General features: G+C 36.5%; 2 protein-coding genes across 9 annotated transcripts in view; one reads left to right on the top strand and one right to left on the bottom strand.

The window, feature by feature from the left end:
- PALLD (palladin, cytoskeletal associated protein) overlaps positions 1 to 2,640 on the top strand; it is a 401,759-nt gene extending 399,119 nt beyond the window's left edge. For 6 of the 7 annotated variants that reach the window (XM_053216732.1, XM_027068656.2, XM_027068648.2 and 3 more), the window contains one exon: positions 440 to 2,640. In XM_053216732.1, coding sequence (XP_053072707.1) covers positions 440 to 612 — 173 coding nt within the window. In that variant the 3' untranslated portion in view covers positions 613 to 2,640. The remainder of the gene's footprint in view (positions 1 to 439) is intronic. The other variant, XM_027068664.2, reaches the window with a different exon arrangement.
- CBR4 (carbonyl reductase 4) overlaps positions 1 to 27,513 on the bottom strand; it is a 136,612-nt gene that overhangs the window by 58,133 nt on the left and 50,966 nt on the right. The gene's annotated exons all lie outside the window — the stretch shown is intronic.

Raw genomic sequence — 27,513 nt, 5'->3', positions numbered from 1 at the left:
AGTGACCTCAACCTTCCCTACTGCCCAGTTTTTTTCAATTGATTAGTGTTAAAAACATCCATCCAGAATACACCTATTGTAATTATTATAGCATTTTATACATTTTGAGCTTTGAAGATTTTTTTAACAGGGAAAGAGTTGAGAATTAGGAATCTGAGTGACTATTTCGAAAGATTTCCTGTGCTGCAGTAAGTATTTAAAACAAACTACACCAAACTACTGCGTAGCTATTATAGTCCCACTACCCTGCAGTAAATCTGCAGCATATGAGGAAAATGCAAAACTGTGCTTAAATTTTAGGATTTCTACCATGACAAAGAACGTGTGTCTGGTACATATATAAAGACATACTGTATTTACTTGAAACATTTAAGTGCTTTCCAATTACATCTTGTTGATTTTAAAAATCTTATTTTTCCTTTTTCCTTTTTTATTGTAGCCCAGTGGCATCAGCAGCCACAGAGCACCAAGCCAAAAAAAGTACGGCCCTCAGCCAGTCGCTATGCAGCGCTTTCGGACCAGGGACTGGACATTAAAGCAGCCTTCCAACCTGAAGCCAGCCCGTCTCACCTGACACTGAACACTGGCTTGGTGGAAAGTGAGGACCTGTAATCCAACATTCTTGTTAAAGCTGAGACACTGAAACAACCATTGCCTTGACCAACATACTCCTTTGTCACATTACATAAAGGGCAAAAACATACCTTTGACTGTAAGAAATAAACACCAAAATAATATTTTTCTTACTTGATATACCAAATTTAGAGTTTAAGTAGGTGATGCTAATAGAAATGTACACATTGCACAGAAAATTCACATTCATAATCCAATTTAAAACTTTTGGAATTTCTGTGATGAAAGCGATCTGAAATGCCAAAATGCTAATGGAAATCCACTGTTCAAAAGTAACCAGAATTTGTATTTTCAGACGTGCCTTTAAACACTAGCATAGGTGCTACATAGCATGACAGTGTGGAATGCTTAACATGAGGCAGTTGTACAAGTTAATACTAAAATGACTCGAAATGGGCAGCGTATTCAGACAGCTACAGTGAACCAAGTGCAATATGTGGGGATGAAAAGGAAGAGGAAATGACAAATCCAAGTAAATGCCTTGTCTTTGCAAATTGTTTTATATTAAATCATAAGGAAGGAATTACTTGCCTTAAATCTTATTAATATCAAGAGTTTTCTAACAAGGTTGATACCTTAGTTCTTAACTTTCTTTTTCTTTATGTGTAGTATTTTCTTTTCATGCTACCTTGGTAGGAAGCTTACTTACAGACCATATTAAAAGGCTAATTTAAATATAAATAATATAAAGTATCCTGAATAAAGCAGAACTATATTACAGTCCATTCCACGAAAGACACCCCACTCACCCAAATGGCCAAGGCATATAGTATTCAGAGGAAAGACGGGCCTGGAAGGAGTAGGAAGAATGAAGGAAAATGCTACCGGCACACTTACGTTGTATTCATGGAGATAAAAGTAGATGGGCGGGAGACATGATAGACGCCAGGCTTTTTTTTGGTTTTCCTCAAAATTAAAGTATAGGTGGAAAAACACTGCCACTCAAAAGTCAGGGGATTTAGGGGCAGCTGGGAGATTGGAGCACATGTGCTATGGAAGTTTCAGTGTGTCTGAAGTCTGTGTAGTAGCTGAAGAGGTTAGATGTGTTGAGCAAGTGGAAAATGGGCCGAGACTGCAAGATTGGCATCAAAGAGAAACTGCCTGTGGGAGCTAGTCTACTCGAGGGAAATGGATTCTTGGGAGAGACAAAAACAGGTTTGTGCCATAATCTATTTTTTTTCCCAATGACACCAATATGGTGAGTGAAAAACATTGGTTCACTTCCACGCTGCCATGAAACCTTGCCTTAAGGTGCTGGGTTCTGGGTAGTTTGTAAAGGCATCTCTGCAAAGACAGACTGCTTTTTGAATGCATATTGATCCTTGCAACAGCTAGATTGAGAGGATTCTGACCAGACTTGATGGCTTTAAGTCGGAACCAATAAACTTTAGAAAGGAGAAAAAACAATTTGGCCGGATATTATGGTATTATAAGACATGAGGTTTTAATGGTACTTTGCTATGAAAAGAAAACACTGTATTCCTTATGCAAAACACATATATCTTTCATTATTTATAATAAAAACGTTGAACTGTCTTAGCTCAGTTAATTCAATACGTAGTATTTTTTAAAATAATTTTATATCTGTGTACCACCCCATATATTTCATATTACTGCTTCACATGTACAGCTTTCTACTTCTTTTTAAGAACACCAACCAACCAAGTTTTAAATGATTCATAGGCTTAATCACTGGGTGGCAGATGTTCTTTGCAGAGTGATGCAAGTTTCTTTGACCACACTTAATATGCATTGCTAATATGGAATTTAAGATACCATACAAAGTCTTTCATGGACCTATCTATATTGTAGAATTATGACTTACGTCATTATCTTACTTGCCAAATTTTTCTGAATGTGACTGTTTGCTAATTTGCTGGGTTTGGGGTTAAGTAGCATTATTTGCCACCTTTTATGTTGTATTTATAAAAAAAGTACTATCATACTACTTTGGATTGTTCTGCTGGTGTAATGTGGATTTAACATCAATAAATATTTAACAAATAATAGTTGCAATTTTGTGAAGCAAAATATTCCATTGGTGTAGTTTTATATTGGGGCTGTAATTAGTACAAACTTAGAAGCTTAAAATAACGTTTATTAGCTCACAGTTCTATAGGTCAGAAGAGCTGGGTTCTGTGCTCAGAGTTCTAGAAGGCTAACTTATATCAACACATCCACGGGACTACATTCTCATCTAGAGCTCTCCCAAGCTCGTTTCTTTGCAGTTGCAGGACAGAGGTCTCAACGTAATCTGTCAGCTAGGAGCCGCTCCCCACTCCTACAGGCCACCTGCATTCCTTGCCATGTGGTCTCCTCCATTTTCAAAACCAGCAAACAGACTCTCCCTCAGGACAGATCCATCCCACGCCTTGATCTTGTAAGGAGCCCAGCCCCTTCTAAGGGGTTACCTGATTAAATCAAAACCAAGTGAATACCTCTCTTTCCTGATAATCAACTGGTTTTTTTATCTAATTACATATGCAAAATCTTTTCAAAGCAACACCTCAATCTGTGTTTGATTGGATAACTGAGAGAAGGTGTGTATACACCAGGAGGTGGTGACATTGAGAGCCATCTTAGAATTCTGCCTCCACACCAGTTTATATAAAAATTTCCTCTAAAATTGAAAAACTAGCCGAATCACTGCTACACATTAGGCAAACAAGAGACAACCCACAGCAAAACAAATAGAAGAGGATGAAACAATCTTGCCATAAACCCCACCCCTGGTGCGGCAGCCTACAATCAGGAGGGAGCTCAAAATCGCGCTTCAAGGATCAAAGGATCTGAACCCACAGGAGCACCCTAACTTTTAAGACCAGCACCTGAGAGACAACCCCCAAAACATCTAGTTTCACAAGCCAACGGGACTTAACATCCACAAGACCCATAAGGCTATAGCAATCTGCCAAACACTTATTAAAAGGCTCCCATGGGGTTGCCCACACTAGAGACCAGTGCAGAGGCCGCCCGCTGAAAAGTGCCCAGTCTTTCTGTGAAAGAAACCTATTTGCTCACCTTAAAACTTCAGCATGAGGGGTGGACACCTGATTTAACAAACATCTAGGGGCCCACTGAAATAATCTCCAAAGACTGAGGCTGGTAAGTACCATCTGTCTGCTCACCCCCTGCCTCACTCTAGGTCGCCAGTATTCCCAGGAAGAGTTTATGCAAATGCCTGGCACCCTGATTTTTGCTGCTGCCACCCAGGAAACACCCCTTGATTGCCTGGCTGTGGTGGCTAGCGGTAGCAGATCCCATGGGACTGTAACAGGGAAACCGTTCTCAACCACCTACTGCCTGAGGGCTGAGCAGAGACAGAATGAAACAGTCTCTCTTCTAGAGACGACTATTGCTTATCGTCATAGCTGCAGCCAGAGGGGCCGGCTTCTGACACACACACCTAAGAGCCAACTATAATCCTCTCCAGAGACGACCTCCAAGGCAAGGCCAATCACTTCCCACTCTCCCGCTGCTTCACTCTAGATTGCTGGTATCGCCCCCAAAGGAGCTTGGGCACATGTCTGATGCCCCGGTTTTTGCAGCTGCTGCCCAGAGGATACCCCTCAACAGCCTGGCTCTGGTGGCCAATAGGATTTACATTCAGGAGCCCTATAAGGCTGTAATGAAGGAAATTCGTAACCAGCTATCCCTCCCACAAGACACAGCATAGAGACAGCAGACTGAAAAGCACTGCCAGTCTCTCTGTGAAAGAGAGGACAATTAGCTTGTCATCATAGTTGTGCTCTGAGGGGAGGCTTGTAATTAAATACACATCTAGGCCAGCAGGCACTATCTTCACACTCCCCCCTCCACCCGGCCCCAGTTCACCAGTATTTCCAAGAAAGGAGCTCGTATACACATCTGGTACCCCTGCTTTTCTGGCTCCTTTCCAGAGGGCACATCGCTTGACAGCCTAGCCCAGCCCTGGTGACCAGCAGGGCTTCAACAGAATGGTAGCACACAAAGAAATAGCTCTTAACTGGCTATAGCCCCAGGATTCAGTGCAGAGGCAGCACATATGCCCTTCTCCCAGTCTTCCGCTGAAAGAGGTATATTTGCATACTTCAAATGTTGCTGAGAATCTGGCTTCCAAACAGCCTGAATCTAGGTGCTGACTGAGGTTCTTCTACAGTTGGCACAATGACAAGTCTTGGCACCAGCCCCAACTACTAGGAGCCACTAAGGATGAAGTAGGCCGCTTAGACAATATCAAAGGTTCGAGCTAGGGCAGGGTTGGACAATAAAATTCATCTCCTACACCAGGCCACTCCTTCAAGACTGGGATAGGTGGCTACTTTATCCAAAGCATAAAAACCAATACAGAGTGTCAAGGAAAATGAACACAGACAACATTCCAAAGAAAGAACCAGATAAAACAAGAAAAAGGCCTTAGCATAATGGAAATAAGTGACTTACCTATTAAGAGTTCAAAATAACATTCATAATTATGCTCACCAAGCATAGAGGAAGAATGAATGAACAAAGTGTGAACTTCAAAAAGAGGCAGAGAATATAAGTCAGTACCAAACAGAAGTCTCAAGGCTGAAGAATACAATAAATGAACGAAAAATACAAGAGGGGTTCAACAGAAGACTAGATGAAAAAAATTAGAAAACATCATGGCAAAAAAAGACCAGATGAAGAAAAAAGGATCAGTGAACTTGAGGATAGGGCACAGGAACTCATTCAATCACAGCAGCAAAAAGAAAAAAATGAGAGAGTTAAGATAGCTTACGGGACTCATGAGACAACATCACACTGATCAACACTTGCAGCATAGGGTCCCAGAGGAAAAAAGAGAGAGAAAGAGGGAAAAAAATTTATTTCAGGAATAAGGGCTAAAAGCTTCCCTAACCAGGGGAGGGAAACCGACATCCAGACCCAAGAAGCCCACAGAATTCCAAAAAAGATGAACTCAAAGAGACCAACACCAAAACACATTATAACTAATGTGTCAAAAGTTAAAGGTATAGAGAAAATCTTAAAATCAGCAAGAGAAAAAAAAACAAACTTGTTACATACCAGTGAAACCGCATAAGACTACCAGATTTTCAGCAAAAACTTTGCAGGCCAGAAGGAAATGACATAATATATTCAAAATGATGAAAGAAAACAACAACAACAACAACAAAAACATCTAACCAAGACTACACTACCCAGCAAAGTTACAGTTCAGACCTAAAGGAGAGATAAGTTTTCCAGACAAAAGTTAAAGTTCATCACCACTAAACCAAACTTAACAAAAAAGGTTAAAAGGTTAAAGGGACTTACTTAAGGTGAAAAGAAAGGGCACTAATTAGTTGCAGAAAAACATATGAAAGTATAAATCACACTGGCAGAGGCAAATTTAATACAGCAAAGGTAGTGGATTAATCACCTATAAAGCTAGAATAAAGGTTTAAAAAGCAAAAGGAATAACTATAATAACAATAATTGTTTAAGGAACACACAAGATAAAAAGCCATAAATTGTGACATCAAAAACATAAAATGGGTGGAGGAGAGTAAAAAAATAAGCTGTAGAATGTATGCAAACTTAAGTCATTATCAACTAAAAATAGACTTAACAGAAATTGTTTTATAGAAGTTGCTTTATAGAAGTTGTTTTATATAGTACCCACAAAGCTGAAACCAATAATAGACACACAAAAGATAAAGGAATCTAAACATACCACTACAGAAAACCATCAAATCACAAAAGAGCAAGGAAAGAAAGGGAAAAAGAATTACTAAACAACCAGAACAAATTAACAAAATGACAATAAGTATATACCTATCAATAAATACTTTAAATGAAAAGAGACTAAATTATCCAATAAAAAGACAAGAGTCGCTGGAAAGATGAAAACCAAGACCCATCTGTATGCTTCCTTTAAAAAATTCACTTCAGATTTAAGAACATACACAGACTGAAAGTGAAGGGATAGAAAGAGACATTCCATGAAAATGGAAACCAAAGGAAAGGTGGTACATAAAGTCTGTTGTTTCTGTTAAAAGTCAAGATGGTAACAAAACACAAAGAAGGTCATTATAAGTAATAAAGGGGTCATTCCAAGAAGGGGATATAATTGCAAGTATTTATGCACTCACCTATTTAGGAGCACTAAAGATATAAAGCAAATATTAACAGATCTAAAGGGAGAAATACATAGCAATACAGTAACAATAAAGGAGTAATACCTCACTTTCATCAGCAGATAGATCATCCAGACAGAAAACTGGTGAGGAAACAGTGGCCTTAAACAACACATTAGACCAGATGGACTTAACAGATATATATATACAGAACATTCCATCCAAAAGTAACCGAACACACATTCTCAAGCACACATGGAACATTATCCAGAACAGATCATAGGTTAGGCCACAAAACAAGTCTTAACAAATTTAAGAAGATTAAAATCATATCAAGCATCTTTTCTGACCACAATGGTAAGAAACTAGAAATCAATTACAAAAAGTAAACTGGAAAATTCACAAGTATGTGAAGATTAAACAACATGTTACTGAACAACCAATGGGTCAAAGAAGAAATCAAAAGATAGATCAAAAAATATCTTGACAAATGAAAATGTAAATATATCACAATTTATGGAATGCAGCAAAAGCAGTTCTAAGAGGGAAATTTCATAGTAATAGATGACTACATTAAGACACCAGAAACATCTCAAACAACCTAATTTACATTATCAAGGAACTAGAAAAAGAAGAACAAATATAGCCTACAGTGAGTAGAAGGAGAGAAATAACAAATATCAGAGCAAAAATAAATACAGACAAAAAAGGCAATAGAAAGTAGACAAAAGGCAATGAAAAGAGCTGGGTTTTTGAATAAATAATCAAAATAGACAAAACTTTAGCTAGACTTACCAAGAAAGCGAGAGGACTCAAATAAAATGAGAAATGAAAGACGAGACATAGTGCTAATACCACAGAAATAACAAAGGATCATAAGAGACTACTATGAACAATTACACACCAACAAATTGGACAACCTAGAAGAAAATTATGTATATTCTTAGAAACATAAAACCTAACCAGAATGAAACATGAAGGAATAGAAAATCTCAACAGAACAAATACTAATAAGGAGATTGAATCAGTAATCAAAAACCTCCCAATGAACAAAAGTGCAGGACCAGATGGCTGGTCCTGAATATTACCACACATTTAAAGAAATATTAATACCAATCCTCCTTAAACTCTTCCAAAAAATAGAAGAGGAGGAGGGGACTCTAATGTCATTTTATAAGGCCAGCCTGACCCAGTATCAAAACCAGATAAGGACATCACAAGAAAAGAAAATTATAGGCCTGTATTCCTAATGAACATAGATGCAAAAATCCTTAACAAAATATTAGCAAACCGATTCATCAAAACATAAAAAGGGTTGCACAACATGATCAAGTGGGATTTATTCCAGGTATGTAAAGATGGTTTAACCTCCACAAATCCATGTGATATACCACATTAACAAAATGAAGAATAAAAACCATGACTATCTCAATAGATGCAGAAAAAGCATATGACAAAATACACTATTGATTTATGCCTTTTTCAACTCTCAAAAAAGTAGGTACAGAGGGAATGCACCTCAATATAATAAACACTATGTATGACATGCCCATAGCTTACATCATACTCAATGAGGAAAACCTGAAAGCTTTACCTCTAAGATTAGAAACAAGGCACAGGTGCCCACTCTCACCACTTTTATTCAACAAATTACTGGAAGACCTAGCCAGAGAAATTAGACAAGGAAAAAAAAAGGCATCCAAGTTGGAAAAGAAGAAAAACTATCATTATATGCAAATGACATACTGCTATATGTACAAACCCCCAAAGACTCCACCATAAAACTATTAGAATAAATGAATTCAGTAAGTTTCAAGATACAAAATCAGTTGTGTCTCTATACACTATATATTAGAAAGAGAAATAAAACAGTCTTGGGGTACCTGGGTAGCTCAGTTGGTCAAACGTCCGGCTTCTGATTTTGGCTCAGGTCACAATCGCATCAGTTCACGAGTCCAACCCTACATCGGGCTCTGTGCTGACAGTGAAGAGTCTGCTTGGGGATTCTCTCCCTCTCCCTGTCTCTCTGCCCCTCTCTTGCTCATATGCACATGCATTCTCTCTCTCTCTCTCTCTCTCTCTCTCTCTCTCTCTCTCTCTCTCTCAAATAAACTAAAAACAAAGAAATAAAGAAAAAAGAAAAGAGTCCCATTTATGATTGCATCAAAAAGAATAAAATATCTAGGAATAAATTTAACCAAGGTAAAAGAACTATACACTGAGAACTATAAGACAATGATGAAGAAACTTTCATGAAAAAGACACACATAAATGGAAATATATTCTATGCTCAGAGATTTTAAGAATTAATAGTTAAAATGTCCATAATACCCAAAGAAATCCATAAAATCAACATAATTCGCATCAAAATTCCAACAGCATTTTTCACAGAAAAAGAAGAAATAATCCCAAAATTGGTCTGGAATCACAAAAGACCGTGAATAGCCAAAGCAATCTTGAAAAAGAAGAACACAGCAGGAAGTGAAATTAGTCAGAGAAAGACAAAAATCATATGACTTCACTCATATGAGGACTTTAAGAGACAAAACAGATGAACATAAGGGAAGGGAAACAAAAATAATATAAAAACAGGGAGGAGGACAAAACAGAAGAGACTCATAAATACGGAGAAGAAACTGAGGGTTACTGGAGGGGTTGTGGGAGGGGGGATGGGTTAAATGGGTAAGGGGCACTAAGGAATCTACTCCTGAAATCATTGTTGCACTATATGCTAACTAATTTGGATGTAAATTAAAAAAAATTAAAAATTAAAATAAATAAATAAATAAATAAATAAATAATTTTTTAAAGTGGGAAAAAAAAAGAACAAAGCAGGAAGCATCATGTACCCTTGTTTTAAATTATATTACAAAGCTACAGTAATCAAAACAGTATAGTATTAGCATAAAAAAAGTCACAGAGATCAATGAGACAGAATTCTGACCCCAGAAATAAATCCACACATATATGGTCAATTAATTTATGACAAAGGTGATAAGAATATACACTAGGGAAAGAACAGTCTCTTCAATAAGCAGTGCTGGGAAAACTGGTCAGCCACATACAAAAGAATGAAACTGGACCATTATCTTATACCATACATTTAAAAAAATAACCCAACATGGAATAAGACTTGAACATAAGACCTAAAACCACAAAATTCCTAGAAGAAAAACATTATGTGGAAAGCTTGACATCAGTCTTGATGATGACATTTTGGATTTTATACCAAAAACAAAGGCAACAAATACAAAAATAAACAAGTGGAAGTTGTTTATTAAAATTAAAAAGTTTTTGAACAGCAAAGGAAACGATCAACGAACAAAAAGCCAATCCACTGAATGTCATTAAGTATTTGTAAATCTTATTCTCTGATAATGGTTAATATCTAAAACTTATAAAGAACTCATATAAATCAATAGCAAAAAAAAAAAAAGTCTTATTAAAAAATGGGCATATAGGGCACCCGGCAGGCTCAGTCAGTACAGCATGTGACTCTTGGTCTCAGGGCTGTGAGTTTAAGCCTCATGTTGAGTTTAAAGGTTACTGAAAAATAAAATCTTAAAAAAAAAAAAAAAACAAGGTAAAGAATCTGAATAGACATTTTAGCCAAAAAAAAAAAAACATACAGATGACCAAGAAACACATGAAAAGAAGCTTAATACCATTAATCATTAAGGAAATGCAAATCAAAGCCACAATGAGATACCACTTCATACCGATCAGAATGGCTATTACTAGAAATAGCAAGTGTTGGTGAGGATATGGAGAAAAGGTAACACTTGTGCACTGCTGGTGGGAATGCAAATTGATGCAGATGGTATGGAAAATAGTATGAAGGTTCCTAAAAAAAAAATAGAAATAGAACTACCATATGATCCAGCAATTCCACTTCTGGGTATTTATCCAAAGGAAATGAAAACAGTAACTAGAAAAGATATATGCACCCTACATTTCTTGCAGCATTATTTTATAATAGTCAAGACACGGAAGCAACCTAAGTGTGCACTAATAGATGAATGGATAAAGAAAACGTGGTATATATGACAATGGAATATTATTCAGCCATAAAAAAGAAGGAAATCCTGCCATTTGTAACAACATGGATGAATATTGAGGGCATTATGCTAAGTGAAATAAGCAGCAGAGAAAGGCAAATACTGTATGATCTTCTATGTGGAATCTAAAAAAACAAAAACAAAACAAAAAATCAAACTCACAGATACAGAGAAGAGATTGGCAGTTGCCAGTAGCAGGGGCTAGGGAGTAAGCAAAATGGTGAAAGTGGTCAAAAGGTACACACTTCCAGTTATAAAATAAGTAAGTCCTGGGATGTAATATACATGCATGATGCATGATGCATATTTGAAAGTTGCTTAAGAGGGGTTGCCTAGCAGGCTCAGTCGGTAGAGCACACGACTCTTGATCTCAGGGTGTGAGTTCGATCCCCACATTGGGCATGGAGCCTACTTAAAAAAATAAGTAAAATAAATAAAATAAATATTTTTTAAAAAGTTGTTAAAAGAAGTAGATGTTAAAAGTTCTTATCACAAGAAAAAAAAGTTGTAATTATGTGTGGTGATGGAGGTTAACTAGATCTTATTGTGAGCATTTTGCAATATAAAAAGAATCATTATGTTGTATACCTTGAAGCAGTAATAAATGTCAATTATGCCTCAATAACAAGATACAAAAATGAAATTAAATAATTAAATACATCAATATATGAAACATTATAAATCTTGCAATAAAGAAATTTTTTCAATCTAATGTATTCCAAAGAAATTGCCACAGGATATGTTTTTCAAGAAGTATCTCATAAAAGCTTTTTATTCAGTGCTGATAAGATCAACATCCTGGGAAAAAATGCTTGAAGAAGTAAGTGATGTCATAGAGGACAATTTTCCTTACAAAACTTCTGATCCTCAGGCTAGGAATGATCATCATCTTCTTAGACTTCTTCATTCATCCTAAGTACCATCAACTGACATTTCACTAGGAAAGAGTGTTTCTATCACTGCAAGGGAGTTGCTACATACATGACAAGAACACAATACAAAAGCCGTGGTGCTATGTGGGCACGAGGTGGGCTGCTGGTAACGCTATTACTTAAGAAGCTACCACACCAGCCCGAGACATTTAACGACTCAAATTAGTGCTCTGCCCAAAGTGCAAATCACATATCACCACATATCATAAAGGTGACAATTCAAACTAATAAGCTCTTTTGATTATGAAAGGACTTGGAAATAGACATCTGTGGCCTAAAGCATGGGGACTGTGTTGTCACGTGATATGAAGGCTAAGGGTTGTGCTAGGTGATAGGCAGTACAGCTACTGATTAATCTCTGAGCCAGTTAGCAGGTCATTAGATAATTTCTCCAACTCTCTACCTCAACCAAAAGTAGGATAACAATTATTTGTACAAGGAGGTGTACCTATGACCAAAGATGTTGAGATCTTCGGAAAAAAATTTATGTGGAATAATACTTCAATTACTGAATATGGCAAGGTGGCTTGCTAAGGTAGACATCTAAGTAAAATTATGAAAACAAAATTCCACATAGGTTGTATATAAAAAACAATTTACGGGGAAAGGGGAGTAAAAACACTCAAAGGAGTCACAAATAAACTGACCATAATCTAATTCAGAACAAACTCCCCTCCTTGATTGGAATGGACATAAGTTGTTGACTATTTGGCTGATTGTACATACTTGCCTTTGATGTGTGTAAAATAAGAAAAAAATGTGTCAGGAGAAAAATGTTCTGTAGATGCAGTAAAACCTTCCCACCCATGAAATGCTTATTATAGCCAGATCATACCCAGTATCCTTTCCTAAACCATGACAATTTTAGCTTCAGTATGAAAGATGTTAAATCACTCCTGTAAGGAATAATTAGAAAAGGGGGTGTAAAATAAAAGCCTGAGTAAGAACAGAGAATTTGGCAATGCAGCCTTGTGAAAAGTAAAAGAAACGGAAGTAAAACCTTGGAGCCACAGGAAGGAAGAACCTGGAAAATGGTTGCCACCAGATGTCAGTACTCTGCTCTTACAGACTGTCACACGCCACTATCCTAGGTAGAGCTATCGAAAGCCATACATAATCCTGTACATAGAAGGGGGTTTGAGAAAACAAAGCTAGCCCGCTGGTAAACTGGCCAATGGAGGTTGGCCATACAACGCCACACAGAACAAAGTTTTAAAAGGTCACTTTTTTAGGGGCGCCTGGGTGGCTCAGTCGGTTGAGTGTCCAACTTCAGTGCGGGTCATGATCTCACAGTTCGTGGGGTCAAGCCCCAAGTCGGGCTCTGTGTTGACAGCTTTGAGCTTGGAGCCTGCTTTGGATTCTGTGTTTCCCTCTCTCTCTGCTGCTTCCCTGCTCATGCTCTCTCTCTCTCCTTCAAAAATAAACATTAAAATAAATAGTCGCTTTTTTATCTTAAGTATCACAGTATGTTTGGAATCAACAACTTCAAGTCAAAACACCAGAGACAAGGTGAACATGCAAGGGAGGTGCTAAACCACGCCTCTGAGAATACATTATTACAATTTTTATACTCCCTTCTGAAAAACACTCTTGACTTTTTTAGTAAATATAAAATTATTTATAGGACTTTCATGGGTTCACTCTCACTTTTAGTCTCTCAACTTTATTTTTCCATAAGATTTTAAGTTCCTCAACGACAAGAGATAGTTTAATTATGAATTTGGACTATATTTTTGTCACAAATTGTTAATTATTCAAAAGAAAAAGGACACTGAAGAATTTAATAGGAAAAATTTTAGAGATCTTTCTTTTGGTATCTATAAAACAAAGAATTGGACAAGGTGATAGATATTTAATGCCACTGTGCTTCTAAAGTGCAATGGAATTTATGTGTATTCATTTATATTCCTATGTGGTATGGCTCTCAAATGTTTGCTTACTGATTCTCATAAATAGAGTCTGTCAAGCATATAAAACCAGAAAAATCCATTATAAATACCCGTGCTGTTCAGAGCATGCAACACTTCAGATTTCACCCATGTTATGAGATACTTTTTTATTCACACTGATCTGTATTCTATGTTAAAATTTTATCTAATTAAAGAGTTTGCCTACTTCAGGAGGAACAACTCCATGTTAAATATTTAAATTAACATGCTTTCACTAAATTCCTTCTTTTGGGAAGTTTACCTATTAGGGCAATGGCTCTCCAAGTGTGATGCACAGATCATCAGAAACTTACTAGAAGTGCAAATTTTTGACACCATACCCACTGAATCAGACCCTGAGGGTGGGACCCACCGATCTGAGGCTGAAAAAGCCCTCCTGATGATTCTGGCACACTAGAGCTTAAGAACCATTGTCTTAGGAGGGATCAGAAATCCTAATTCCCTACCTGCTCAGTTGATTCTAAGAGCTGTTCTTACTTGTTGTGTTCTGAAAGAATCTCTGTAAGGTTAGCAAATAAATTATTTTCCTTCAGGAAGACAGTGGTGTTTGCATGTGGTTCTTCACAGTACCTGGTAACAACAGACTAATAAGACAGTCTGCTCTTTGCCAATGAGAGTACCTTTAAGAGGCCTCAGGAACTTTGTCTTAATTTGCTTGAAGTAGTGGTTGCTGCTCCTGTAGAGGTAGCCTCACTATCTGTTCAGGGTCTTCAGGATGCTAGATAGCACCAGAATCTTTCCCAATGTGAGAAAGAGGATTATCTGAGGAAAGAGGTAAACTCTCTCTAAGAATGTCCATTCACCTCATGAAAATAATGTACTATCACAAAATGTGAACAAGTTATAGAGAAACATCCTTATAAATGGAACTGTTGGATTTTCCAATTCAAGATGGTACTTTAAACACATATTTTTAGCACCACTATGTCCCCAGACAACAAAAGCAAAATACTTCAAGGGTGCGTTTGTTTGTTTGTTTGTTTGTTTGTTTGTTTGTTCAGGTATAAATCCAAAGGGGCAAAGTGAAAGGAGAGGAGACCAATGAAAGAACATTTTGATAACTAGAAACAAATGGAATTTGGGCACTAACTTAACAGCAGACTCAAAACTGAATTCTGGCCAGAATGAGAAAACTGAAAAACAACCCAATTTCCATGAGAGACCCCACAAAATTTCTAGAATTAGGGAATTTGGTACTTTTGGAAGTCAAGATGATGGCATAGCTTATAACAGCAAGACTGGTTGAAAATATATTTTAGAAGCAACTGGACTCTCTGATCCTATCCAACACTTTGCACACAAGAGTAGATGGTAAAACACAAATTTTCTGGACTGGTCTGAGAGATAATCAGGCACCCATAGTGATAGAATACCAACAACTGAGGAATCAAGTACAAGTTTATAGGTTTCCTCCCTCCTTTCAGTTCCAGAATACTGACAGCCAGCATTCCAGACAGTAGATATCTTCCTGGAGAATCTGACCAGCTCAAGAGAAAACCAGCTAAAATACTAGTTCTCAAACTATGGCCCAAGAACCCCTAAGAGTCCCTAGATCCTCTCAGAGAGTAAGCAAGGTAATACTAAAATGTTATTTTCCATTTTCACTCTCATTCTCTCAAAAGTATCAAGTATTCAAAGACTACACTATGTGATATTGCAAAACACTAAAAGCAGAAAAAATATGGGCCCAGCTGTCTTCTATTAAGCTAGATATTAAAAAGATTTACAAAAATGTAAAATAATGTCACTTCTTTTTTTGTTTTAAAAATAACATTTTTCATAAAAATATTTATATTAAAATGAAATGTTAATACAATTTTTGATGGCTAAATGTTTTTAATATTCAGTTTTAATTCTGGTAATTACTTATAGAAGTAACCCATGGCAAATACTAATAGATGTAACCCACATAAACAAGTTCTTTGGAGTCCTTAATCCTTTTTAGCACATAAATGGGTCCCTAGACCAAAACATTTGAGAGCCAATGAGCTAAAAAAAACTGACTTGGGATTCTGCCAGTGAAAATGTCCACATCATCCCATGGTGAAGACCATAGCCAACAATCCCCACCTATGTACAAGAAGCTATTTCTTTTAAAATAATTTTTAAAAAAAACTTCATATTTCAAAATAAAACACATATACCAAAAAAAAAAAAAAAAACAATAAAACAAATATGTAGATTAGTGATTTGTTCTAAGGCTAACATTCTTAAAATCACCATCCAGGTAAAGATACAGAATTTTGCCACATACCCCAGAAGCCCCTCTACATGTCCTATGAATATTATCATTTCATCTTGCCCCTGTTGTTTTTGTGTTGTTGTTGTTGTTTTAAATTGTGGTAAAATAGATGCAACATAAAATTTACTGTTTTAGCTTTTTAAGTGCAAAGTTTAGTTTGCCCTGTTTTTAAATTTAATATGTTTTTAAAGTCTCTCTTAATCTATAGTTTTCCTTTCATCTCTTTCTTTTTCTTATAATTTATTTATTGAAGAAATCAAACAGTTGGGGCTGTACCATGTTTTATAGACTGGATTTTGTCAAGTGCTACTCATGGTGCAATTCAACATGTTCTTCTGTCTCCAGTATTTCCTGCAAATTAGCAACTGGCTCTGGAGGTAGATCAGCCCTGAGTTCAATCCATTGTGGTTTTTAATATCCCACTGTTAAGTATAAACAAACAGCCAAAAATCACAAAAGATCTGAGAACAGCATCTAATATGCTAAGAATCCAAAAAGTAAAGCAACTCGGAGAAATAGAGTACCTAAAGCAGAAAATTTCTATTATTAATAAACTCAGAGAAATAGAAGAAAACACTGCATCTAGGAAACAAGCACAGGATGCTATGAATAAGGAATATTCAGAAAACAAAAAGAATATTTTAGGAATTGAAAATAAGCTGCTATGGGGCGCCTAGCAGCTCAGTCAGTTAAGCATCTGACTCTTGATTTTGGCTCAGGTCATGATCTCGCAGTTCATGAGATGGAGCCCTGAGTCAGGCTCTGTGCTGACAGCATGGAGCCTACTTGGGATTCTCTCTCTCTCTCTCTCTCTCTCTCTCTCTCTCTCTCCCTCCCTCCCTCCCTCCCTCCCTCCCTCTCTCTCTCTGCCCCTTCCCCACCCAGCCCTCTTTCTCTCTCACACACACACAAAATAAACTTAAAAAAAATAAAAATAAATAAAAATAAAAGCTGTTAATTGAAATGTAGTATCAAGATAAAATTGGGGGACATACCCAGAAAGTAAGGCAAAAAGGAGAGTGAGAGATTGAAAGGTTCACCAATAGATGAAAAAAGACCCATGACAAAGCATACCATAATAAAATCTTATAATGCTATGGGCAAAAAGAAGGTCTTAAGCACTTCCAGAGAGAAATATAGATACCAAAGACACAGGTTTTCTTTAAAACTTCTTAATATCAACACGAAGACGTAGGACTTTGGAGGAGTTCCTTGAAAATTCTGAGGAAAAAGGATTCCTAACCTAGTATACCATACTCGGTCAATTTAACAAATAGGAAGAATTAAAGACAAAGAATGAAGTTCTCAAAAATGTTATCTCCTATGCACCTTTTCTCAGGAAGTTACCTGAAGATGTGTTCTACCAAAGAAGTCGTAAATCAAAAAAAGTAAGATATGAGATCCATAGGGGATCCAACAGATGGGAGAAGCAAAGGGAATGTGTAAGATGATACTGAGGGAAGATCCCAAGAAAACAGTTATGCAGCAAATCTAGAGAATAACCAGTCAAGACTACAGCAGATCAGGAGACAAGAAAGACTTATTGAAAGCATGAAATTGATTCATTACCCAGTGTTTTGGCATACACAGTTGACCCTTGAACAACACAGGTTTGAATGGTGCAGGTTCATTCATATGCAGAATTTTTTCAATAAATACAATACAGTACTATAAATGTATTTTCCCTTTTTATGACTTTCTTAACACTTTCTTTCTCTAGCTTACTTTATTATAAGGGTACAGTATATAATACATATAACATGGAAAATACGTGTTAAACAACTGTTATCAGTAAGGCTTCTGGTCAATGGTAGGCTACGAGTAGTCAAGTTTTGAGAAAGTCAAAAGTTATATGTGCATTTTTGACTGCATGGGGGGAGGCAGGTCAGTGCCCTGAAACCCCGCATTGTTCAGGGGCCAACTGTATCAACAGGATATTTATATAATTGGGAAAGGTTTGGGATTAGTGAGTGTTGAGAACACAAAAAACTAAACAAATAAGATTATCCATTCCAAGGAAAACAAAATATTGTGCCAGGAAAGAAAAGTAAACACCAAATACTAACACAACTCAGCTATGAATACTGTTTATGTAATTATAATAATGTAACTGCTCATTATGATGTAACTATACTGAGAACTGGTGGAATGGGAAGTGTGCTTGCACCCAGAATGCTGGGGGTGCTTGCGGCTCACAGAGAGAAAATCATCTGCTTAGTGGGATGTTGTCACATAATGCCTAATTCTGAAAAAAACAAACACGTTAATTACAAATAAGGAGGTTAATATCAAATGACTCTGTCAATGTGTAAGTGACACATATAAAAACTAAATTTAAATACTGAACCATAAAAATGGTAGTGCTGGAGTTTTGGACAGTAGGTACTCTTTCAAATATATTTTATGCTTCTTTGGTTTTCTCTTTGATTGCTTTCAATCTGTAGCTTAGGTCACCTTTCTCACTCACAAGACTGATACACTGTTTTCCCAGTTGTGAAAAATTGGAAAGAAAGCAGTGCCATTATGGGCGATACACTGCAAAATATTCTGTAGGAATATATTCTCAGTCCTAGCCCCAGCCCACTCTCACTATGGATTGAAGTTTAAGGCCACCCAGTTTTAGAACTGACTTCTTGTGCATATCGAGAGACTGGTCAGAGCAAGCCATGGAGCATGGGCCAAGAGCAGAAAAGCTGCCAGCTGTGGAACAGCAATGTCCATAGGGATTAATTGGAACTCATACAAGAGAATCACAGAGAAAGGTATGATTAAAATGACTCAGACTCTGGGAAACCATGAAAAAGTTGCATGATGGCTTGCCAGTTCCCTGATGGCCTAACAGCATAAATATTTACTTCTAGCAGACCCCTTTAAGGGGAATAAAGTGCCTGATGTAAAGAATGCAATAAACACAGCAGACAATGATTTTAGATTAAGTTTTCACTCTCTGCGATATTCTCAGAGATATAGATCATGGTTAACATTTTGTGAATAAACCAAAAATCATATTGCTCATAACCCATACGTTTCAGATCAAGATGAATAAATTTTAAAAACAGGACTTGAAAAAATAAAGCTGAGAAAGTACATCAATAAAAGTGGAAACACTGGAGTACAAAACATAATGCTGCTGGCACTCAGAGAATCCAAATAGAATGCTAGAAGCCCCAGAAGAGATACCAGAAATCCTCTCAGGAGGAATGGAATTAACACTTACTAAACATCTACTACATGCCAGGCATTGTACTAGCACATTAATGCTATTTTATTAATCCTTACAGCAATTCTAGAAATTGTTATTCTTTTACAGGTGAGTAAACAGGCTGAAAGGAGGAATGTAATTTACCAAAATCACTCAACTATTTACAGAGTTAGAATGTGAAACCAAGACTTTCTAGCCTCAAGGGCCTTATTGTTCCAATAACCTCAGCGCAAAAGATATGAAACCCTCTACTGGGGCCAGACCTTATGAAAAGGAACTAAAAATTAGTGACATAACAACCTTTTAGTAGATGAGAAGTTACTATAAAAGATCACTCAAAATCAACCACAAGAAAAAAATTGGGAAGGTAACAAATACCTGGAAACTAAAGACCATCCTACTAAAGAATGAACGGGCTAACCAAGAAGTTAAAGAGGAATTTTAAAAGTACATGGAAGCCAATCAAAATGATAACACCACAGCCCAAAACCTCTGGGACACAGCAAAGGCAGTCATAAGAGGGAAGTATATAGCAAACTAGGCCTTCCTAAAGAAGGAAGAAAGGTCACAGATACACAACCTAACTTTACACCTTAAAAAGCTGGAAAAAGAACAGCAAATAAAACCCAAAACCAGCAAAAGACAGGAAATAATAAATATTAGAGCAGAAATTAATGCTATCGAAACCAAAAAAACAGAACAGATCAATGAAACCAGAAGCTGGTTCTCTGGAAGAATTAACAAAATTGATAAACTACTAGCCAGCTTGATCAAAAAGAAAAAGGAAAGGACCCAAATAAATAAAATCAAGAATGAAAGAGGAGAGATCACAACCAACACAGCAGAAATAAAAACAGTAATAAGAGAATATTATGAGCAATTATACACCAATAAAATGGGCAATGTGGAAGAAATGGAAAAATTCCTAGAAACATATAAACTACCAAAACGGAAACAGGAAGAAATAGAAAATTTGAACAGACCCATAACCAGCAAAGAAATCAAATTAGTAATCAAAAATCTCCCAAAACACAAGAGTCCAGGGCCAGATGGCTTTCCAGGGAATTCTACCAAACATTTAAGGAAGAGTTAACATCTATTCTCTTGACGCTATTCCAAAAAACAGAAATGGAAGGAAAACTTCCAAACTCTTTCTATGAAGCAAGTATTACATTGATTCCAAAACCAGACAAAGATCCCACTAAAAAGGAGAACTACAGACCTACTTCCCTGATGAACATGGATGCAAAACTCCTCAACAAGATATTAGCCAACAATACATTAAACAATACATTTTTTAAAAATCCAATAATACATTAAAAAAATTATTCACCATGACCAAGTGGTATTTATACCTGGGATGCAGGGCTGGTTCAATATCCACAAAACAATCAATGTGATTCATCACATCAATAAAAGAAAGGACAAGAATCCTATGATCCTCTCAACAGATGCAGAGAAAGCATCTGACAAAAATACAACATCCTTTCTTGATAAAAACCCTCAAGAAAGTAGGGATAGAAGGATCATACCTCGAGGATCATACCTTGAATCATAAAAGCCATATACAAAAGACCCAACACTAACATCATCCTCAATGGGGAAAAATTGAGAGCTTTCCCCCTAAGGTCAGGAACAAGACAGAGATGTCCACTCTCGCCAATGTTATTTAACATAGTATTGGAAGTCTTAGCCTCAGCAATAAGACAACACAAAGAAATAAAAGGCATCCAAATCAGCAAAGAGGAGGTCAAACTTTCACTCTTAGCAGAAGACATGATACTCTATGTGGAAAACCCAAAAGACTCCACCAAAAACTGCTAGAACTGATTCATGAATTCAGCAAAGTTCCAGGATATAAAATCAATGCACAGAAATCTGTTGCATTCCTATACAACAACAATGAAGCAACAGAAAGAGAAATCAAGGAATCGATCCCATTTACAATTGCACCAAAAACCATAAAATGTCTAGAAATAAACCTAACCAAAGAGGTGTAAAATCTATATGCTGAAAACTATAGAAAGCTTATAAAAGAAATTGAAGAAGACACCAAAAAATGGAAAAAGATTCCATGCTCCTAGATAGGAAGAACAAATATTGTTAAAATGTCAATACTACCCAAATCAATCTACATATTCAATGCAATCCCTCTGAAAATAACATCAGCATTCTTCACAGAGCTAGAACAAACAATCCTAAAATTTGTATGGAATCAGAAAAGACCCCAAATAGCCAAAGCAATCTTGAGAAAGAAAACCAAAGCAGGAGGAATCACAATCCCGGACTTCAAGCTATAGTACAAAGCTGTAATCATCAAGACAGTATGGTATTGACACAAAAAACAGACACAAAGATGAATGGAATAGAATAGATAACCCAGAAATGAACCCACAAATGTATGGCCAACTAATCTTTGACAAAGCAGGAAAGAATATTCAGTGGAATAAAGACAGTCTCTTCAGCAAGTGATACTGGGAAAACTGGACAGCGACATGCAGAAAGATGAATCTGGATCACTTTCTTACACCATACACAAAAATAAACTCAAAATAGATGAAAGACCTAAATGTAAGACAGAAAGCCATCAAAATCCTTGAGGAGAAAGCAGGAAAAAAATCTCTTTGATCTTGGCCACAGCAACTTCTTACTCAACACGTCTCCAGAGGCAAGGGAAACAAAAACAAAAACGATCTATCAGGACCTCATCAAAATAAAAATCTTCTGCACAGCAAAGGAAACAATCAGTAAAACTAAAAGGCAATTGATGGAATGGGAAAAGATATTTGCAAATGACATATCAGATAAAGGGTTCATATCCAAAATCTATAAAGAACTTCCCAGACTCAACACCCAAAAAACAAATAATCCAGTGAAGAAATGGGCAAAAGACATGAATAGACACTTCTCCAAAGAAGACATCCAGATGGCCAACCGACACATGAAAAAATGCTCAACATCACTCATCACCAGGGAAATACAAATCAAAACCACAATGAGATACCACCTCACACCTGTCACAATGGCTAACATTAACAACTCAGGCAACAACAGATGTTGGCGAGGATGCGGAGAAAGAGGATCTCTTTTGCACTGCTGGTGGGAATGCAAACTGGTGCAGCCACTCTAGAAAACAGTATGGAATTTCCTCAAAAAATTAAAAATAGAACCATCCTACAACCCAGCAATTGCACTACTAGGTATTTATCCAAGGGATACAGGTATGTTGTTTTGAAGGGGCACATGCACCCCCATGTTTACAGCAGCACTATCAACAATAACCAAAGTATGGAAAGAGCCCAAATGTCCATCGATGGATGAATGGATACAGAAGATGTGGTATATACATACAATGGAGTATTACTCGGCAATCAAAAAGAATGAAATCTTACCATTTGCAACTACATGGATGGAACTGGAGAGTATTATACTAAGTGAAATTAGAGAAAGACAAATATCATATAACTTCACTCATATGAGGACTCTAACACACAGAACAGATGAACACAAGGGAAAGGAAGCAAAAATAATATAAAAACAGGGAGGGAGACAAAACATAAGAAACTCTTAAATATGGAGAACAAACAGAGGGTTACTGGAGGGGTTGTGGGAGGGGGATGGGCTAAATGGGTAAGGGGCACTAAAGAATCCACTCCTGAAATCATTGTTGCACTATATGCTAACTAACTTGGATGTAAATTTAAAAATAATATTAAATAAATTAAATTAAACTAATTAAATTTTTAAAAAGCCTAGTATATTCTTCATGGTTGAACAGCTGTGTACTACTAGTGGAAATGCTTACCTGGTTCTTTATATACGTACAAATCTGAAATTTTAAAAGAATATGTGCAATGTGATCCATGAGAATATATGTTAAAAAAATCCAAATTCAAAAAAAAAAGATCACTCAAAATGTCAATATGATATACACAAACAATTCCTATTACACTCCTGGCAAAGCACTGTATGTATTAATTTCAAAAATACACACAATACTAAAATATGTTAGTCAGCTAAACTAATTTCAAAATAAAGCACAGATTTACATCACTCTCAGGAAGGAAGAATTGTATTGCTTCTTCAGGATATACAGCATTCTGAATACCACATCAGCATTATTTGAAAACTTGATCACCAAAAGCTTTTTAAGGAAGAAATTAATACTAAACTCTTCTACTTAGACTAAAAGTGATTTTATTTACTGTTGAAGACAATTTGGAGGCTTCTAATTTAAAAAAACTAAATAATCACTTTGGTTGTTCTGGCAAATGTCACACTAGATGACATACATGACATGTTACTATAGGACTGGTAATTAAGAAGACGTTGTTGTGCCCCTAGGGAAAATGGAGGGAAATTTTGTTTTCCAAAGGGTATGCCCCGAGTTGTATTCTCACCCAAAATTCATAAATTTATTCCCCCCTCCCACCATCCTCCTTTTCTTTATTATCAACACTGAGGTATAATTCGTTCATTTAAAATGTATAATTTGATTAATTCTGAAGACATATACACCCATAAAGCTGCCACCACAAGACACAAAACATATCCATCACCCTGAAAAGTTTCCAATGCCTCTTTGTAGCCCCCCCTTCATCTACCCTTAGGCCCAGACAACTACTCACATACTTTCTGTCATTTGAGATTAGTTTATATGTTCTAGGATTTTAGATAAGTAGAATTACATAGTATGTACTTTTTCTGGTCTGTTTATTTCACCCAGCTTATTTTGCAATTCACCCACAATTCACCCACGTGTATCAGTAGTTGATTCTTTTTGTACTGCTGAGCAGTATTCCATTGTATGAATATACCAGTTTTTGTTTATCCTTTCTCTTATTAATGAATATGTAGTTGCTTACAATTTTGGCTATGATAAATAAAGCTGCTGTAAACAATAATGTACAAAATTTTGTGTGCACATGTATTTTTATTATACTGGGAAAGTATTTAGGAGCAAAATGGCTGAGTGGTACACTAAGTGTATAACTTTTTAAGACACCACCAACAGTTTTCAAACAGCCTTTAACACTTTAAATTCCCATCAGTTACATATGAGAGTTGTGGTTACTCTGTATACTCAACAATAGGTATTATCAGTCTTTTTCATTATACTATTCTAATGGGTACATAGTGATATCTCACTGTGGTTCAATATGGTTTTAATTCAGATTTCCCTGATCACTTAAGCTACTGAGCAATTTCTGGGGGTACTTACAGTCATTCATAGATCTTCTTTTGTGAAGTGTCTAATAAAACCCTTTGGCCATTTTTTATTTGGCTGTCTGCTTTTTAGTTGTAACAGCTTATTACATATTCTGAATACAAGTTCTTTTTCATATATGTATTGCAAATAGTTTCTACTAGTCTCTGACTTACCTTTCATTTTCCTAATAGTATCTTCCAAAGAGCAAGAATTCTTTATTTTGATAAAACCTAATTTACCATTTTTTTCTGCATGATTTTTGCCTTTTGTGCCCTAAGTAATCTCTGCCTATCTCAAGGTCACAAACTTTTATTTCTATATTTTCTTCTAGAAGTTTTATAATTTTAGTCTTTATATTTATGATCTTATCCATTCCAAATTAACTTTTATGTATGGTGTGAAGTTAGGGTCAAGGTTCATTTTTCTATATGACAGACTATACAGTTGTTACAACACCATTTGCGGAAAGACTTCCCTTTCTTCATTCAATAGCCTAGACAGCTTTGACAAAAACCAACTGAGCATTCTTGAGTGGATCCAGCCCTGGGTTCTCTTTTCAGTTCCACTGATTGATAATATCTATCCTTTTACCACTACCACACTTTTTCATTAGTGGTGCATTATAATTAGTCTTGAAATAAGGTAGTAATTTTTCCAAATCTGTTCACCTTATATAAAATTGCTTTGACTAATCTAGGTTGTTTATAGTTCCATATAAACTTAAAATCAGCTTATCAATTTCTATCTTTTAAAAAAAACCTGTTGGAATTCTTATTGAAACTGTACTGAAACTATATATAGATCAATTTAAGACTTAACATATTACCTGACATGCTGAATTTTTAATCTAAGAACACAGTAAATTTCTCTACTCATTTAGATCTTAATTTTCTCTCGGCAATCAATATTCTGTAGTTTTCAATGCAGAGATCTTATACTTCTGTTAAATTTATTCTTTTAACATTTATTCATTTTTTGATAGAGAGACACAGCATGAGTGGAAGAGGGGCAGAGAGAGGGAGAAAGAATCTGAAGCAAGCTCCAGGCTCTGAACAGACAGCACAGAGCCTGACGCAGGGCTTGAACTCATGGACCATGAGATCATGACCTGAGCCGAAGTCAGACACTCAACCAACTGAGCCATACAGGCGCCCTAAATTTATTTTTAAATATTTGAATACTTTGATACTATTGTAAATGGAATTTTCCCCCATTTCCTATTGTTTGCTACAATACCAGAAATTTTCCTTTCTTTTTTGTACAGTGTATTTGGTGGAAAAAGTGAATTTCTATGATGGAATCATTATTTCATTACAATATATTGTATGAAAGTTGAACCACTTTTGTTTTTGTTTTTAATGTAGTAATCATTTTTCCAATGTCAACTATTCTGCCAAGCACCACAACAAGAAAATGCTTAATCAAACTGCCTGATCAAACAAGCACGGGTATTTTTCTGGTAATGACATCTAAGTCATCATAGCACAATACTCTGACCATTAACCCTATTCAACTCATTCCCCTTGCTTGTGTTCCATGATTAGCCAACTGTATGATCAGAATTTAGGCTACTGTGGAAAATAAGGATCTGAGAGATTTGAGCATACATATGTTCTCTCAAACTTTTTCCTTTAACCTCAACTTTATTGTGGCCCTTTCGACAGTTTAATTGCTTTCATACATGATTTTTAATATGAAATTTATTGTCAAATTGGCTTCCATACAACACCCAGTGCTCATCCCAACAGATGCCCTCCTCAATGCCCATCACCCACCCTACCCTCTCTCCCACCCCCCAACAACCCTCAGTTTATTCTGTTTTTAAGAGTCTCTTATGGTTTGGCTCCCTCCCTCTCTTTTTTTTCCTTCCCCTCTCCCATGATCTTCTGTTAAGTTTCTCAAGATCCACATAAGAGTGAAAACATATGGTATCTGTCTTTCTCTGACTGACTTATTTCACTCAGCATGGAACCCTCCAGTTCCATCCATGTTACTGCAAATGGCAGGATTTCATTCTTTCTCGTTGCCAAGTAGTATTCCATTGTATACATAAACCACATCTTCTTTATCCATTTGTCAGTTGATGGGCATTTAGGCTCTTTCCATAATTTGACTATTGTTGAAAGTGCTGCTATAAACATTGGGGTACAAGTGCCCCTATGCATCAGCACTCCTGTATTCCTTGGGTCAATTCCTAGCAGTGCTATTGCTGGGTCATAGGGTAGATCTATTTTTAGTTTTTTGAGGAACCTCCACACTGTTTTCCGGAGTGGCTGCACCAGTTTGCATTCCCACCAACAGTGCAAGAGGGTTCCTGTTTCTCCACATCCTTTCCAGCATCTATAGTCTCCTGATTTGTTCATTTTAGCCACTCTGACTGGCGTGAGGTGGTATCCGTGTGGTTTTGATTTGTATTTCCCTGATGAGGAGTGACCTTGAGCATCTTTTCATGTGCCTGTTGGCCAACTGGATGTCTTCTTTAGAGAAGTGTCTATTCATGTTTTCCACTCATTTCTTCACTGGATTATTTGTTTTTCGGGTGTGGAGTTTGGTGAGTTCTTTATAGATTTTGGATACTAGCCCTTTGTCTGATATGTCATTTGCAAATATCTTTTCCCATTCTGTTGGTTGCCTTTTATTTTGCTGATTGTTTCCTTTGCAGTGCAGAAGCTTTTTATCTTCATGAGGTCCCAATAGTTCATTTTTGCTTTTAATTCCCTTGCCTTTGGAGATATGTCAAGTAAGAAATTGCTGCGGCTGAGGTCAGAGAGGTTTTTTCCTTCTTTCTCCTCTAGGGTTTTGATGGTTTCCTGTCTCACATTCAGGTCCTTTATCCATTTTACGTTTATTTTTGTGAATGGTGTAAGAAAGTGGTCTAGTTTCATTCTTCTGCATGTTGCTGTCCAGTCTCCCAGCACCATTTGTTAAAGACTTTTTTCCCATTGGATATTCTTTCCTGCTTTGTCAAAGATTAGTTGGCCATACTTTTGTGGGTCCAATTCTGGAGTCTCTGTTCTATTCGATTGGTCTATGTGTCTATGCTTTTTGTGCCAATACCATACTGTCTTGATGATTACAGCTTTGTAGTAGAGGCTAAAGTCTGGAATTGTGATGCCTCGCACTTTGGTCTTCTTCGTCAATATCACTTTGGCTATTTGGGGTCTTTTGTGGTTCCATACAAATTTTAGGATTGCTTGTTCTAGCTTCG

Source organism: Acinonyx jubatus, chromosome B1 (assembly GCF_027475565.1).
Source record: "Acinonyx jubatus isolate Ajub_Pintada_27869175 chromosome B1, VMU_Ajub_asm_v1.0, whole genome shotgun sequence".
NCBI classification, from domain to species: Eukaryota; Metazoa; Chordata; class Mammalia; order Carnivora; family Felidae; genus Acinonyx; species Acinonyx jubatus.
The sequence above is the reverse complement of the archived record's forward strand: the minus strand, read 5'-3'. Positions and strand labels throughout refer to the sequence as shown.